The 16083-nt window shown below is 41.8% G+C and overlaps 1 protein-coding gene across 1 annotated transcript in view; it reads right to left on the bottom strand.

Annotated features, from left to right (window-relative positions):
• Window positions 1-16083, bottom strand: part of LOC112574399 — a 142468-nt gene that overhangs the window by 23573 nt on the left and 102812 nt on the right. Inside the window, 1 exon segment of the mRNA XM_025255453.1 lies at window positions 3-270. Within this exon segment, the coding sequence (XP_025111238.1) occupies window positions 3-270 (268 nt within the window).

The raw sequence follows: 16083 nt of genomic DNA, 5'->3' as shown, positions 1-16083 counted from the left end.
GAGACCGAGGGAAATGAAATAGGGCATGATGGCCAGAAGGTCAATAACGTTGAGCGGGCCTTTGAAAAACTTCCACTTGTTGGGGGAGGCCCAGAAGCGGGCGAGGTACTCTAACGTGAACCAGCCAATGCACACGGCTTCAACCATGGCCAGGTCCTCATTGTCTGTGGTTAGAGTGGGGTCCGACCGGTCCTGCAGGTCTGGGATGGTGTTGAGCGTGAGTGCGATGGTCGAAAGAACGATGAAGAGGATTGAAATAATTGCAAGTACCTGAAAACAGCCAACAGCGCCACCATTCAGCTTCTCGCAAGCTTGCACAAGGGGAACAACTTAAAACTCTCTGCTGGATCCAGTGTCTGTGCTAACAAAGAGGCACTAGGTTGGGCTGTGCTAACAAGAAGCACTGGGTCGTGCGTTGGTATTCACGAAGATCGATCAACCCTCTTGAAAATAAAGCATTTCTTGCATCAGAAACACTCTGTCTTGCTCTTTCATTTGATGGACAGATGAATCCTTTTAAGTAACCCCGGGTGACCCAAGCACTTTTTCTCAATACGTTTTAAGTAGGTCTGGGTTTGTTTCATCTACTTATAGTTTATAAAATTAAAAACCTTTGTTTTTTTAACGGACAGATATGTAGGTCCAACGTTTGCTTGCACATTAAAACATTTTCGTTTAATCTTAGTTTATAACAACTAATGTCGGTTTTTAAAACAATTTATTCAATACTTTTTTTAGAAAAATCAATCTAAACGTCTGTATCCGTTTCATAAAAATATTTTGTCATGTGGGTATGGGATATTTGTGTTTATCTGCCTGCATGTGTACTTATTAGTTTGTAAAGATTGGTAAATGTTAGCCAATAAAGTTCAAAAGTGTTTCTTCTGCACCAGGAAAATAACGAAATGAATAAGGAAAAAGAATTGATGCATGTTTTTCTTAAAGAAGAATGTTAAAATCCTATTTAAAACAAATTTACTATAGGACAGTTTGTTGAATTATGAAATCCATTTTAATGTAAACTTTTAACACTTGTCCTGTTTAATTTTAATATTTTATCTGCAGTAAGAAGTACATCCTCTTCTGCATCCAATCTTCACGACCGTTGAAAATGGGTGCATTTTTCTAAATTGCAAAAAACATCTCCAAATTAGAAAGATGAGAGAGACCTCAGAAAGAAAAATATAATTCTGAGCTGCTTGCTTTTCATTACGAGTAAAACGTGTTTTTTTTTTGTTTTTTTTTTTTGTTTTTTGTTTTTTTTTTTTTTATCTAAACCATAAAAAAGAGAAGGAATGATCGGGATGACAAAATCCTTTTGCAACTGCTTCTCTTTTTCTACTAATACTGGTTGATACTAGAAGTGAGATTTGTTGTTACGACAATGAAAAGAAGAAAGCAGATAGAGACAGAACGAGGACTTAACGAGGGTTCAGAGGCCAGTCAGCACGTGCCTACCAGTGAACGCGTCAAAAATGGAAAGTTTGTCTGAGCGATATATGAACGGCCGGTTTTTGAAATGAAAGACTGGTTAATCTTATCAAGAAAGCTGGTATTACTCCGAGAAATCAGCATGCGCACCTTTTTCAGCAAAAAAATTCAAGGCTGTGAGAATTTTGTGTTGTTAATTAGGGATATATTCAAGTATACTTCACAGGAAATATTTGATATGCTAAAGACATAATAAAATTAAGAAAAGTTTAGAAAACATAAATGATACATATAATCATTAAATTTGAACTTTAAAAAAAACGTTTTTAATAATCGTTAAAAATGATAATAATTATACTCTGGATTCGAGTGTTTATTTTGCCACTTATGCCTACTAAAACAGGAAGTTTTGAATTATTTCGTGTTTTCATTATGATGCCGGAGTTGTTTTTATTATTAATTTTTTGAGGGAGAGTATGTTATTAGCCTTGAATTGCTCGTAAAAACAGCGAGAAGCTTCCACTGACAAGGCGGCGGATTTAGTGCGGAAATAACGGTACCCGACAGTTTTAAAAGGGATATAAAATTGATTGGTCCGTGTGATTTTCAAAATCTTGTTACTGAGCTATGCTTTGACTTTCACTATAAAAAAATCACATAATAAATAAAAATATTTTTTTCAAAGTTTTCTTTCTAGCTAAATAAGAAAGGTGAACACTGACATATCCTCCTAAAAATTGCGCCTCCGTTGACCTTTGTGGAAAAGCGATGGCCAGAGGCGGCTTCAAGGAAATTGTACTTATTCGATAGTCTGTAATTTGCGTGCTTAAATTTCAGAATTATAGTAAAGAAAAACTGAAAGTAAAAAATTAATTATATCTTTGATTTTTTTTTTTATTTTTGAGAGGAATGGGGAGGAGAAGAAATGGTGTTTTGCGCCGAGCCAGCAACTACGGCTACATCACGGCAAAGCAGCCAGCCCTGTACAGGGAATGGGGAATAAACGGGGAATACTAAATGTACGAAGCCATGCACACGCTTTATCTACAGTGCTGGGGAACTGACCAGCATTCCGCTTGACTGCATCTTCTTTCCACCTCAAGCATGAAGGTCTACCTTACATACAATACCTTTAAAACACTATAACCTCACCTGACATGCCAGTGACCTTTTTTACTAGCTCTTTAAATATTATATATTTTTATATGCATCATATTGAAGGCCTGTCCATTCACATTCATATTTAAAGCTCCATTAATTATTAATTGTGTATTAATTAGACAGGTCATACGCTGTTCATTTCATTAGTGAGGCTTTGCATCTCTGTTTGGATATCGAAGACTTTGCCCACAAGGAGCCTTTCGTTTTCTTTGTAAATAAACACAAAAATTTTTATAAAGGCAGTTGAGATGCTATATTTGAAGGAAAGTCTGTCTACCTATTTTAAATATTAAGTGGTATATCCGCCACAGTGTAGGAATACTGCCAAGTTTTGCTAGTGGAGGCAAAGGAGTTTGTGCCGACTGACACTTACTTGGAAGACAACACCAGGCTGGTGGAAACATGAACGACTATGCAACAGGTTTTGATCCGTGTCAGAAGTGCTGTGCAGAATATATATATACCTTACACATACAGAATTTTTTCTATCCAGGAGGATTTACACTACTGTTTTGATCACATGCTCTCTGCATCCAATGGTCGGTGACTTTTAGCTGCTGGAGGTTCTTGATTATGGAACTCCTGCCGATTCAACTCCTGGACCTCGAGATTCTTACAACTGACACGTGACTTTAGAGAACAGGGAACTGCAGGCAGCCGCGGACAACTGTCCACAAGGGGAACTTGGGGTGGGTGGTAGGAGAGTAGGAGGGGGTTACGCTGGAGACGATACCGAGGCTGAAGGGAGGGGCGAACGGTCCACAACATGAAACACAGTGAGGTTCAAAAACAAACTAAAATAAAAACTCGATGGATTCACAAATACAGGCAGGCAAGCAGCTGGGAGGCAACTGGGGGGAGAGGTGAGTGCGAGGGCGTCAGAACATGGACATCCTGACGTCCCTCCGAGCGTCAGATTCCTAACGGGACATGTATATGACGACATAAGTTCCGGTTCCGACGAGACAGAAGAGCAGACGATAATGAGAAGTGTGTGTTGTATTCCCAGCGAGCGGCTGTTGCGGTGCAGGCATCCCCAGTTACAAGGTCAAAGTTGACAGTTCAGTGGTCACAGTGTGATATTACACTTGAAAGAATTGTTGCTCAACAGTCAGTAGCGTAGCGAGTCAAGCAAGTACCACATGCACAAACAAGAGCAAGTTGACGGAGAAACGAAACACACGAGGGGGTAAAATACACAAAAGTCAACTTTGGAGATGAAAGCAATGTTCTCGTTAGTTGTATCTGAAAAAGTGACTGGATCAGAGTGTGGCAACAGTCCACACAGTTCAATCATGATTTCTCAATTTCATTTCCAATAATATTCATTAAGTTATGAACTAAATCTACCAATTTCTTTTTATATTTATTACCGATTTTTTTTATTAGACAAACATGCTTCCAAAGATATTTACCCCGCTGAAGTATTGAAAGAAGAAATTTTCGAGAAAAAAAAATGCAAGAAACAAGAGCAAGCTTCTGTGCGGTTGAGACAAACATCAAAGCATGCACATGCCAAATAAAAAGAAAGCAGAGACATGCAGGGGGAAGCAAACATTGATGGCATTCGTAAGGAGGAAAAACTGCCTAAAGGTGGGGGATACAGGTGCTGGACATCCTGTGGCAGGTGTGAAGAGCAGACGGTGCAGGTGAGTCAGCAGACATGCAGGACAACTCATTCCAGTTACCTTCTCCTAGCAAACGTTGGCAGCTCGGAAAACATCCCGAATCCTTGCCTTGGTTTCCTACAAAGGTTGGATGTGTGTGTGTGAAAATATCCGCAGGTAGGTGCACTAGTTTTGTTTTTAAATGAAGGCAGCCACCATGTTTGTGAGATGGTTCGTTCCTTTCTCGAAAGTTTTCCACCATGATGTTAAATCAACATCACACACACACACACATACATACATTTATATGATTAAAATGATTCACATGCTGGTTAGAGACTTGTGACCAATCACGAGGGTCAGAGAGTTTCTACATTCTGGGATTCGCGTAAGAAAAAAAATTAATTCTAAAATAATTATTGACCGATTTGTTTGTACTTCCCAACATCCTACAAAAACAGTAATATTGATAATCTCGTGAAATAGCTAGAAGTATTGCATGTTGGCAAAGTGGATTTCCAAAATGTGTTCTGAAGGCATGATGGTGAAAGAGCAGGATTATCAATGTTTTCAGCTACAATTCATGTGGACACAAGGCCTGTGTGTGTGTGTGTGTGTGTGTGTTGCCATCTCAAATCGGCATTATTGAATAGCCTCGTATACCAGCCATAATTCTTTAACCCATGGTATGTGGACAAAATGTTTCTGTTCTGTTTGCAAAGTATATCATTAATAATCAGTCAGATATGTAAGACAAGCATGTTTCAAAAGTCAGGTCGGATTTAAACATGGTCTCAACAAGGACCACTGGTAGTTTCTGTACACGACCAAATGCAAGAGTGTGCGACCGTCGATATTCGATTTGGGAGAGGATACCGGCAGCTGTGAATAATTATTCATCTAGAATTATTGTCCTGGTGACGTGCACAGCGACGATAAACAAGGCACTGCACCACTGACACGTGGTCTGATGGCAGGCAAGAGGGAACAGCTGGAAGCCATTGCTGACACAGTGTAGTGACACATCGGTGTTGGACACTGATACTAACAGTCGATGGTGACACTGTACTGTGTGACACAATGTAGTGACACATCGGTGGTGGACTTGCAGCTGGCACTGGTCTAACCAGTCGATGATGACACTGTGTCATGACACCTACTCAGACTTGCAACCAGCACTAGCATGGCCAGATGATGTTCGCTACTAGCCCTCCGCCATTTATCCAATACCCTCTAGGGGCTAATGAGATGAAAATGTTTTTAATGATTGGTTGAAGATTAGTACAGGATAATATCTTTTGGAATCTGGTTAACATTTGACTGAAAAATGTCAAATGTTCAGAAAAAAGGGGCCAGCGGCTTTATATTTCTTCTCCTCCCCTCCCGCTCATATCACGCATCACACCTCACCACACCTCACCTCCTGCCTTATGACAAATTACAGATTAGAGAGCAAAACGAGAAGGTGAGGAAGGAGAAGACAGAAGAAGAAAAAGAAAGCAGAAATTCCTCAACGAATCCTAGAAGGAGAGAAGGAGGCATGAAGATAGCAGTAGACGGACACACGGAAAAGGAGCAGCAGTACAATGGACTGAATACATCTGAGTGAAGCAGTCACATGACACATGTGTCTCTGGCACAAACAACACGCACACAGCGGTCTGTAAATAATCTCATACTGAGAAAACTCGTTAGACGAGAATATCAAGAAGGTAGCACGTGCTCTTACAAACATCGATTGACCGACTACAAAACCCGCTGTAGTTTTTCCTTTTGGACATTTTCAAACATGAAAAACTAAAATCTAATTTCGTAAAGCTTTGCATGAAAATTGACAGCCATGTTGTTTGAATTATGTAATATCACAGGCTAACCCAGATTTATTGTGCTTGTGCTGTGTAATATTTCCCCCGAGTAACAAACTGTGGCTTTTCTATCTGTGCCCGCCAGTGAAAGGAGATTGTAGTTGTGCCACTGGCAGGAGTAATTTTGTTACAGGCAGGACCCTGATGTTTGTGGCTCCATAAAAAGATAAATCATTTTTAAAAACTAAACCGGCAAAACAGTTTTCTATGGCTTTCCGCTAAAGATTTTTTGGAGGTACAGTGAAAATACATGACATTGATGATGATGATGATGATGATGGATGAAGGATGACTGATTGATGATGATTGATAATTGATGATGATGACGACGATGATGATGCAGTACTTTAAGAAGATAAGACTTGAAGAAGAAAATGCACATCACAAGAATTTGTAAGACTTTTTAAATGTTAAACAAATTTTTTTATGACAAAATGTTATCTGATAGCACTTGGTGAAAAATTAAGGAAAATGGGGTCAACCACACTTTTTAGAAAGTTCTGGCTATGCCACTGCCAAACAACCTGAATTCATTGAGCTGCTAAGAAGTATTTTATATTCACAGATTTTTAGAGAAAGTGTCTAAGAAAAGGAAAAGAACTGACTGGTCTTGTTACTGGAATGGAGTTACTGGTCCTTTACAAAGCTGTGTCTAGTCTTTTCTTAAAACCAGATCCTACAGGAAATCAAATGGATTCCCTAAATTTGTTTTCTTTTGAGAATTTCGCCTTGGACCTGCTCATCAAAAAGTGATGAAAGACAGACTTGTATCATTTGTGTCATACTAGAAGGTGGCATTAGCTCAGCCAGAAGTGCTGGATGTCCCAATGTGAGGGAAATGAATCACCTTTGACATTTCCAAGCCACATTATGTTCTAAAGATAAAGCACGAAAAGGAACGACCCCAGATGTAGTTGAAGTACCCCAATACTTGCGGGAAACACTAACTGCCGGTAACGCTACTGTAACCTGCACTTGAGATGCCTTCTAATCTTACATAAAATCATTGAAAGACAGATGTAGCAACATTGAAAGATGTAGAGATAGCTGAGTTAATGAACGGGCGGTTGACTTTCTGCTTTCTCTCTTCTTGTCTGCCACAAACAAGTTGAGAGCTTGTCTACTAAAACTAATCTCCTCCATGACCGGTAAGAAATGAATATTGTAAGACTGTTGATGCAGTAGAGTTAAACCGGAAATATCTGCTTTTTCTGTCTTGAGTTTTTAATTTCTTTTATATTGTTATAAATGAAGTTATATAAATTTCTATGAAAAAGTGGGATGAATTACAATTTCTACATCTAGGGACAACTATACTGTAGTCGAATCCCCTAGTTCTATACTTTATTTGGCAAAAATGGGGGAGAAAATCATTTTATTGACAAATAAAGGGGTTAGTCGCCATTAATTGTAATCATCTATCTTAAATTCTGGTTGGCTGCAGTAGGTAATTATATCTACCTTTCCTTCTCTAACCTCATCAGTCGGAGGTGTGAGTTTCTTCAAGGTCTGAAAAGCTTTCTTAAGTGGTGGACTCAATCTTTATCCATAAATATCTAGGTTCTGGCCAGCAAAAGTCTAAGCTCTTGTACTTGAGACATACTGAGTACTTATGTTGAGATAAACGTCTGTAGATTATGTCAGTAGAGTGTATAGATAGACATAGAAACATGCTTCAAAAAGGAAAGGGAAAACAATTTGAGTGTTGAGAGATATATAGAAGGCAGAAGAAGGATAAAGATAATGGAAGAATGAAGCTTTCAATTGGGAATCGAATGTTAAGGAAAGAAGGATAAGTAACAGAGAGAGAGAGAAGCAGTTACATATATAGGAGCCTGAGAAACATTAAGATAGAGAGACAGACGGGAGACAGAAGGGAGACAGAAGTGTCTGTAAAGGCTTATGAGCAAATAAACAGAATGAAAGAAAGAAACACACGTCTACGCAGAAATAACAAGAGACATCCGATCCATCTGCAACGATATCAAATGAATCGATCAGCAGAGCTCTCTTGTGCCGGAGATTAAAAACAAGGTGTGATAGGCAGCGCCATCTGTCTCCCACCGACTTGCCATGCTAGGTTAACCTCGGAAGAATGAGGACTGATGAAGAGACAGTTCAAAACAGTTTGATGGCCAAAGTTTCACCAGTACAGTTGCACAATGATTTGCTTTGTTTATGAAAATATGCGACAAACACATGTTCGGTGTTGTCGGGTACGTAGTCAAGGATACAAACGAGGGTGGCGTGTTGGTGTGTCGGGCACAATAATTTCAAAGATACAAAAATAAAATTTCAAAATTATTTTATTCAAAAATAATCTACACTTATTGAGGAGAAAGATTATTATATTTTACATTATTAACACTATTTCGGCAAGGTAAGCAGGGATACAAATTGAAGTGAAAAAAATGAACAAACGACAAGACCAAACGAACAAAGGTTATCTGAAGACAAAAAGAGCTGCGATGGCAATATGGCGAAGGATATTGAAGCTGCGACTAATATTCTCGCCAGCCTCCATAATGTAACGATGACGAGAGTGACAAATTAGCTGCTAGTGTAATTAAAAACAGCTTTGGCTTCTCTCGGAAGGAGCACAGCAAAACCACGCAACCGCATCGTGTTTCACGCTTGGCTTGGCATCAAAGCGACCCTCCGCCCACGTCAAGCCTCGTTACTGCCGTTAGATTGGCCGTTCACTGAGTGACTACCTGCTGCTCATTGTATGATCGTACCAACCTGTCGATAAGCACCTCAGTCCCTGAACACACTGACTACTAACACTTCTACCTAAGGGCGCAGGTCTCTGGATACAACTGTATAAACTTGAGGGACAAAGCCAGTTTATGCAGCAGAGAAGGAAAGAGAGGGGAAAAAAAAAAAAAGAAACACGAGCTTGTAGAGTTGATCGCAGCATCCTGTCCTGCAGGTCGTGTTTACAATGTGCTGGCATTACCACAGCCAAAGCCGTCTTGGAGGGGCGCTAACTCGAACCCATGATTTCGTTTTCCTCCCTCGTTATCAAGTAATGGCGCTCCACGCACGTTTGATACAATCAATCAATCACCGCGCAACAAACATTCTCCGGCAATCGATCAGCCCTCACTGATGGCTAGTGAGGCGCAAACTCGGGATTGCCTCCACACTGCGGCACCTGTTTATTTATATTTCTTTCTTTACTGCAAGCCGCTTGCCACTCACGCCACCCGGTAACCCCTCACCCCACTCACCCCACCTCACCCCACCTCTCCCCACCCTCACTACCCAGAACTTAAACACTTAATCTCTGTAAAGAATGGGGGGAGCATAATCCAATGTATCTGCCGGCTGTAAGCACAGGCTGGTGGTAGGATGCTAAGCCCTACAGAAAGGCTTTGGGGGATTTGGGGGACTAAGCAGTTAGTGACGGAGGGCTGCGTATCTTCCTGCGCGTGCGCACGTGAGGCGTGCGAGGATGATTAAGGCGCGGGTAGGAGTAAATATTTCAGTAAGCAGTGCAGTAAAGGCCCGGAAACAAAAAGGCAATGTAAGGATTATTAGAAAGAGGTTTTGAAGCTTAAGCCTTTAATGAATTTCACAATTAAATCATCATCATTATCATCAACATCGCCGCCGTTGTCATCGTCTAGACTAGCGTTTCCTCTTCATTACATCTCAGTTAATAAACAGCTAATCAATGGAAGCTGTTATCATTCCCTCTAGATTCATTTGGAGTACGAATACCTATCTACATATTCATGAATAATTTGTACTGGGTTGTAGGAACGAATCAGTATCCTAAGTTAGAAAGCGAACTGCGACCCACAAGCAGCCTGCTGCTGAAAGTGTTGCCAACTGTTTCTCCAAGCAGAAGTTTGAAATGCGCTGGAAAAATATTTCGCTGCTGAGCAATATATTTGTTTCTCGGAAAATGTGTTTTCCATTTCATATAAAAAAACAGAGCATATACATAATGCAGAATGTTTTAATAACCAAGATGGCTACATGGGTCTACTATTTCGGTCTTTGTTAAATAACAGTTTCAGCAGCAAATTTTCAGGTGGTGTTCTTAGACATTTTTTTCAACACAAATGGTCCTTATCCGCCGAAAAAATAAACCTATCAATTTTCTGCATCAAGTCTAGACTCCAGAAAGTTGCAGGAGCCAAATGGGCGGCCAGTGAACCTCTCCTGGACATAGAGTGGCAGCACAGTCGCTGACTCCTGGTCCGCTGGCCACCTCGAACCACCAGCTAACAGCCAGCGATGTGCCGGGCCTCAGCAATGCTAGACAGCATGAACTTAGCTTATTGTCATGCATCGGACCCCATGAATGCTAGATAGCATGCAAAAACTTAGCTTAGTGTCATGCATCGGGCCCCAGAAGAGCTAGACAGGGATCTCGAGTACCGGAGTTGTGTGGTGTTGTCTTTGCTACACATAAATGTAGGTAAAGAATGTTTACCTTCTGAGACTTGTGGGCGCTTTACATGTTACACAAAGGTTTACACAAGTGCGAGGAACTCATTTGGCTGTAATAAACCAAAGACTATTTATGATACAAAGTGCTGTAAGGCTGGTGTTGATGTGAAAATGATGATATTTGTGCCAACAAATAAATTGTTTCAGGCCCAAATACAAAGGACACCGAGACAGTTGAGGGAATGTAATCAATGAAACACCATTACCACCAGCATTTGAACAATGTGCAGCTGAAGAAGGGTTGAAATACGATTTGTCAAAAGGAAACAGGAGCGAAGTCAGGAGCATCTCAAAAAATGGTGCTCATTTGTGGTCAGGTCTCATCCAGTTGGAAACAGGGAAAACAGGCTGAATAAATGGAGGCTGTGTAATTCTAATGACGATGAATTGTATAGTGAACATTTATTGTGAAAAATCACTCTGTGATCCGACTTTTTGGAACAGGTGTGTACAAAGGACACTATAATGCACATGTAGTTTGTAGGTACACAAGGACACTCTATGGTGCAGCCACCGACAAGTTATAGGACAGGTCTTCACACAAAGACACCATATGCTACACCCACAGACAGATTTTGGGACAGGGTACAAGCGCGTGCACACCATGCACAATCCAATACGAATCTCAGCCTTGTGACAGAAACCATAAATAAAAAAAAAACTAATCGAAAGAGAAGATGTATGATCTCTCGTTGCTAGCAGTGCGGAGGTGGAGCGGGGACAAGTATTTAATCGATGATTGTGAGGAGTGAGCTGCGCTCATGCCTTGCTGCGCGCGCCGTCAACTACACTCTACCCCCGGGTTGACAAAGCTGACCGGGTATTGACATGTTTAGCCTGCAGCTCTACCCGGGGTCTGTCCAACTGACCAGATACTAACATATCTGACCTAAACTCCAAACAGATCCTGTCCACCCTGGGTGGCATTTCTGACCCTAGAAAACTGTTTCACGAGAAATCCTCATAAAATGAGATTGCAGCCACATTTGGATACACCAGTTGTGACTGAAAGAAACTTTTTTTCAAAAAAAGTTAAAAAAAAACTGGAATATTGCTGAGTATTGATAAGATGATCAATAGCAATCAACGAGGGCAAACTAAACTCTAAAATGGGCTGGAGATTCCCGCTTTGCACGATCTAAAGGAGAAGAAAAAAATGGATTCATCGACCAGAACATAACGGCTATGTGCAAACATACACACCCAGACAAACTGGATTCCAGACGCGCGCGAATGGTGCGTGCACGCACGCGCAGCCCTGGTTGATCTTCATTCATGTGTTTAAAAGGCCGTCAAATAAAGTGTGGTGAGAAGAAGGCGGTTAGTTTTGGTCAAACCTCAGCAACAGACACAACTATTCATCAGTTGACAATGTGGATGGTCATCAGCGATGGACAATGTCCACAATCATCAGCTGCAAAGCAGCTCGCGCCGTCACGTGAGAGACTGGTCATGTGAGTTCGTGTCTCGCACCTTGCTCGTGCCAGTCCGTCGCGTTCCGGGGTAACCTCATGCCAGCCTTGTTGGCGGCAGCTAAAGCTAGTCCATGAGTGGAAGAAATAAATCATCCATGCTGTATACTGATAACAGTTCTCATTCAGAACACAGTAACGTGCCTGGAATCGTATTCTTCGAGGTTCATGTTGATATCGGTCTCTTTAAACTCGTCGTCCTCTCTCTGCTGCTGTTGTCAGACGATAGTTTAGCCATGAAGCGGCACGGAAAGGTCTCTTCCTACTAAAAGGCCAAAGTTCCAGAAGGTCTGAACATCGTTTTTGCTCATGACCTGTAGGAGGACCGCAGAGTGTGGGAAAAAAAATTATCGAGTCCCATCCCTTCCCACGCTTCCTGTCCACCAAACTAGTCCCACCCCCGCACCCAGTGTAACTCCTCCAACTCAACCTCCTGACTACCGATCCCTCCACCACTACTTCCATCCCCACCACCACCTCCACCACCATCACCACCACCACCAGCAGCCAGGCTCTCACAACAAAATCAATAGTTGCGGGCGCTGTAGGAACAAATCCCAGGCAGAGGTGCGCTGGTGGCCTCTCGGGCTTGTGGATGTGAGAAAGGAGTGATTGTGTTTAGTGTGTGCTGGTTCTGATTAGGCGCGTGTACCGCCGGCCGAGCTTTGTTGATACTCTGTCCCGCCACGGGAGCCGAGCCTGCACCCAGCACTTTCCAGCTTTGCTCTTATTTACACACCAAAAGGCCTAACCGCGTTTACCCGAGCCTCCTCTGTGCTGCACTGGTTGCAGCTTTCACCAAAACATCGTTAATATATTAAAGCTTATTTAATTTTTAATCATTCTTGTCGTGGGCTGGCAGCAGGACTGCCTCCGACTTGCCTGGCAGTTCATACCACACATGAAAAGGCATCGGGGTAGCTGGAAAAGGCGCGTGGCATTGACTTGTTTGCCGATTTTTACTGCCTCATCAATTCAGATGGTTGTAATAACCGACATGTTAATTATACATCCGAAAGGGGAATAAAAAATATTTCACCTTGGGGGAGCAAACTGTGGAATGTTCTCCACTTGCTGTCACCCAAAATCTTCGAGTAATAAGTTCCAGGCAATTAGAATATCTGGCCCTGAAGTTCGTATTTTGTTTGTTGTTTGAGGGGGATGTATTTTTTAAATTGAATTTTAAAGAATAATCTGCACTCTACATTAACAAATAAATGTTCACTGCAGAAATATACACTTTATGGTCGAAAGCGGAACTGAGGGTGAGTTTGTGTCAGTGTGAAATCTGCTAGCAGTGACCTGACCCTTGTGTTTTCCTGTGATTGTCGTCTGCCACCCAGCTCGTGCAACTCGTCCCTAGCGTGAGCGCAAACCTTTTATCACACCTGTGGCGGGAGGATCACAAGGCCCGGAGGGTAATGAGTGCCGGCCCGCGTTCATCGCCTGGGCTAATCACGTGACCAAGTTGGCGACTTAATAATTTACCGCTTAATCACGCTCAGCTCGGGTTACACAATACTCTCATTATCCAGCCCACACTCGTCTACAATTATCCTGTGCTCAGCAGCTGCAGGAAATTATATTTCGTTTAGCCGCTCATCATTAGTCAAACAACTATGGAACATCAAACGCTTTACAATGTCTGAGGTTTGAACTGTATAAATGTTTGTCCGCTAATCCTTGGTCTAAGCAACAAAAAGCATCAGGAATCATTATGATTTGAGGTTTGCGAGGTAAATATTTTTGCTCTGCTGAATTTATTTGTTGTTTGCTTTTGTTTACTTTTCTTGTAAATATATTGAAGCTCACATATCTACACTGTTATCGTTTTTCAACAGTGTCACCTTTACGAGTTTCTGAATATCCATTTGTTTGCAAAATAAAGTTGTAGAACTTTAAGGGCCTAGGGTAACACTGCTTTGAAGTCCGTGATGCTGAAGCAAGGAATTCTCTGCTCCAAGACTGTAATTTCATTCAAGTTCGGAACCTAGAGGGCATCAGTGTTGAGAAAATAGAATTAACGGACAGGAAATCAGGTTTGCACGAGACCTCCATCCAGACGAGGAGGCGGCACTGCAGTGATGGCCACCTCCACTTGCCCATTGTGTCTACCAGGTGAGGTCTGACCATCTCAGGCTGAAGTATGATGGTATAAGTCTGGACATGTACTACGGGGCAAGAACGTGGACTGGCCGACATGGACCAGCGAATGTTCTCGCCGTGTTTACCTGAACATCGAAAGATTAGGGATCCTAAGTCCTTTTTTTCGAATACTTTCTCTGTTAACTGAATCAAGCACCCATCACTGTCGACAGAGAAAGTGCTTTAGTCCCTCTCCCGACTACCTTCTGCTTAGTATTCCAATAGACTAACAAGAAGAACAAGACTTTTCAAGAATACTGTAAGTGTGCAGCTGCACTATTCTACAACAGCGCCCTCCTCTCCCTTGTCGCTGGTGTCTAGAACCACACCACCGCAACACCACACACCACAGCCCTCATTCTCCCTGTTGACTGTCCAAGGAAGGGGTTTGTCATCAGGACCCAAAAGGCATCTGAGAAACCTTTAAATATTGATATACAGGGAAAAAAAAATAAAAGACAGTCAAAATTACTCCAAGAAGTTCACAATTCATGTCATCACACAGTCCTTCACAGCCTTCGCAAATCAAGGAAAGCTTGTAAACAATTTCGATATTGGAGGGAAAGGTGGCATGGGAAGGAACAGGAAGACAGGGGAGTGAAGAAAGGGAATAACAATTTATTCTCGATTCAAACTTCCCACCTCCCCTTTCCCACATCGAAAAAAAAAATCCTTGCCTCCCTCACTGCAAATTTGATGTTACCGAGACCGCCAGGCTTTTCCTCCATTATTGGAGTCCACAGCAAACAGCAACCACCGGCTCCTTGGTAACTATCAACATTTTTCACCCTCTGTTTCAGGAATGGAGGTCTAAAAGCGATCGAGCTGGAAGGCAAGATTAATTAAAGATGGCGACTGCTATGTCAAACAGAATCAATTCCCCCACAAATTACAGTTATCGGTCAGAATTTATAGAACTGTTATGAGGACGACGACGATGACGATGATCATCAGTAGCCACTGCAGTAGTGTAGCAGTATTAAAATTGGGTGCATAATTAACACAATGCTGGTGTCTTCTCTGCAAGGAATCCTGTATGTGAGTGTGTTAACTAAGATCAGTTATATGGGTATGATATGTACTCACACATCATTGTCGGTACAGCAGCTAATCTTGGATCATGAAGACAAACATTTCCAGGTCCGTTAAGGTCTTTAACTGCCCTAGGTGAGTGGACAAAGTCTCCGAGAACAGCCGAGCTACCAAGTGTTTTAGTGGCTGTGCTCTCCTACTGAAAGCTCTCGGTTTCTGTGAAGCTTGCCATATGTGAGGACATGCTATGAAGAGAAGAGACTGTCGCTTACCTCCTCTCACAAGTGAAGATCCCCCCACCACCACCAACCGTCAACCCACCAGCTCTGCTGATCAATTATTTCCCTTTAGCCTCAGGCATGGTAAAAACCGTGAGTTCCAATAAACATAAACCTTAGAGTAGAGTTACAATCACACTTGGACGACCCTGTTGTAATCTCTCTCGTATATATATATATACCCAGAGAATGAATGAGTGAGAGAAAGTGTGAGAGAGAGAGAGAGAAACAGAGAGAGACCTTCAGAAGCTTGAAATCTTTTCTTTATTATTGTTGTTATTATTATTATAGTCCAATAAAAATATCGGAACCAAGTCCACCCATGCAGTCACCCTCTGTGTCCAAAAACCATGACGAACACCCGGCTTTAAAAATCGTTTTTAAAGTCAATCTGCTCATCCCCTCCCTCTCTGTTCAACCCCTTCCCCTCCCTTCCTTCTCTCAACGCTTGACAAAAACCACCAAAAAAAAACTACACTCAGATTTTTAAAAAAGGAGGAAAGCTGAAAACATCCCCAGAACCCCACAAACTCTGTGCAAGCACACCGAATGGTCAGAACCCATGACTGAGGAAAATGTTTTGAAAGCAAAATGAATGCCACACGAGCTGCAGCTAAACTCTGGGAGG

The sequence above is a fragment of the Pomacea canaliculata genome, linkage group LG10 (genome assembly GCF_003073045.1).
Source record: "Pomacea canaliculata isolate SZHN2017 linkage group LG10, ASM307304v1, whole genome shotgun sequence".
In the NCBI taxonomy this organism is placed as follows: domain Eukaryota; kingdom Metazoa; phylum Mollusca; class Gastropoda; order Architaenioglossa; family Ampullariidae; genus Pomacea; species Pomacea canaliculata.
This window is presented reverse-complemented; position numbering and strand designations above follow the sequence as displayed.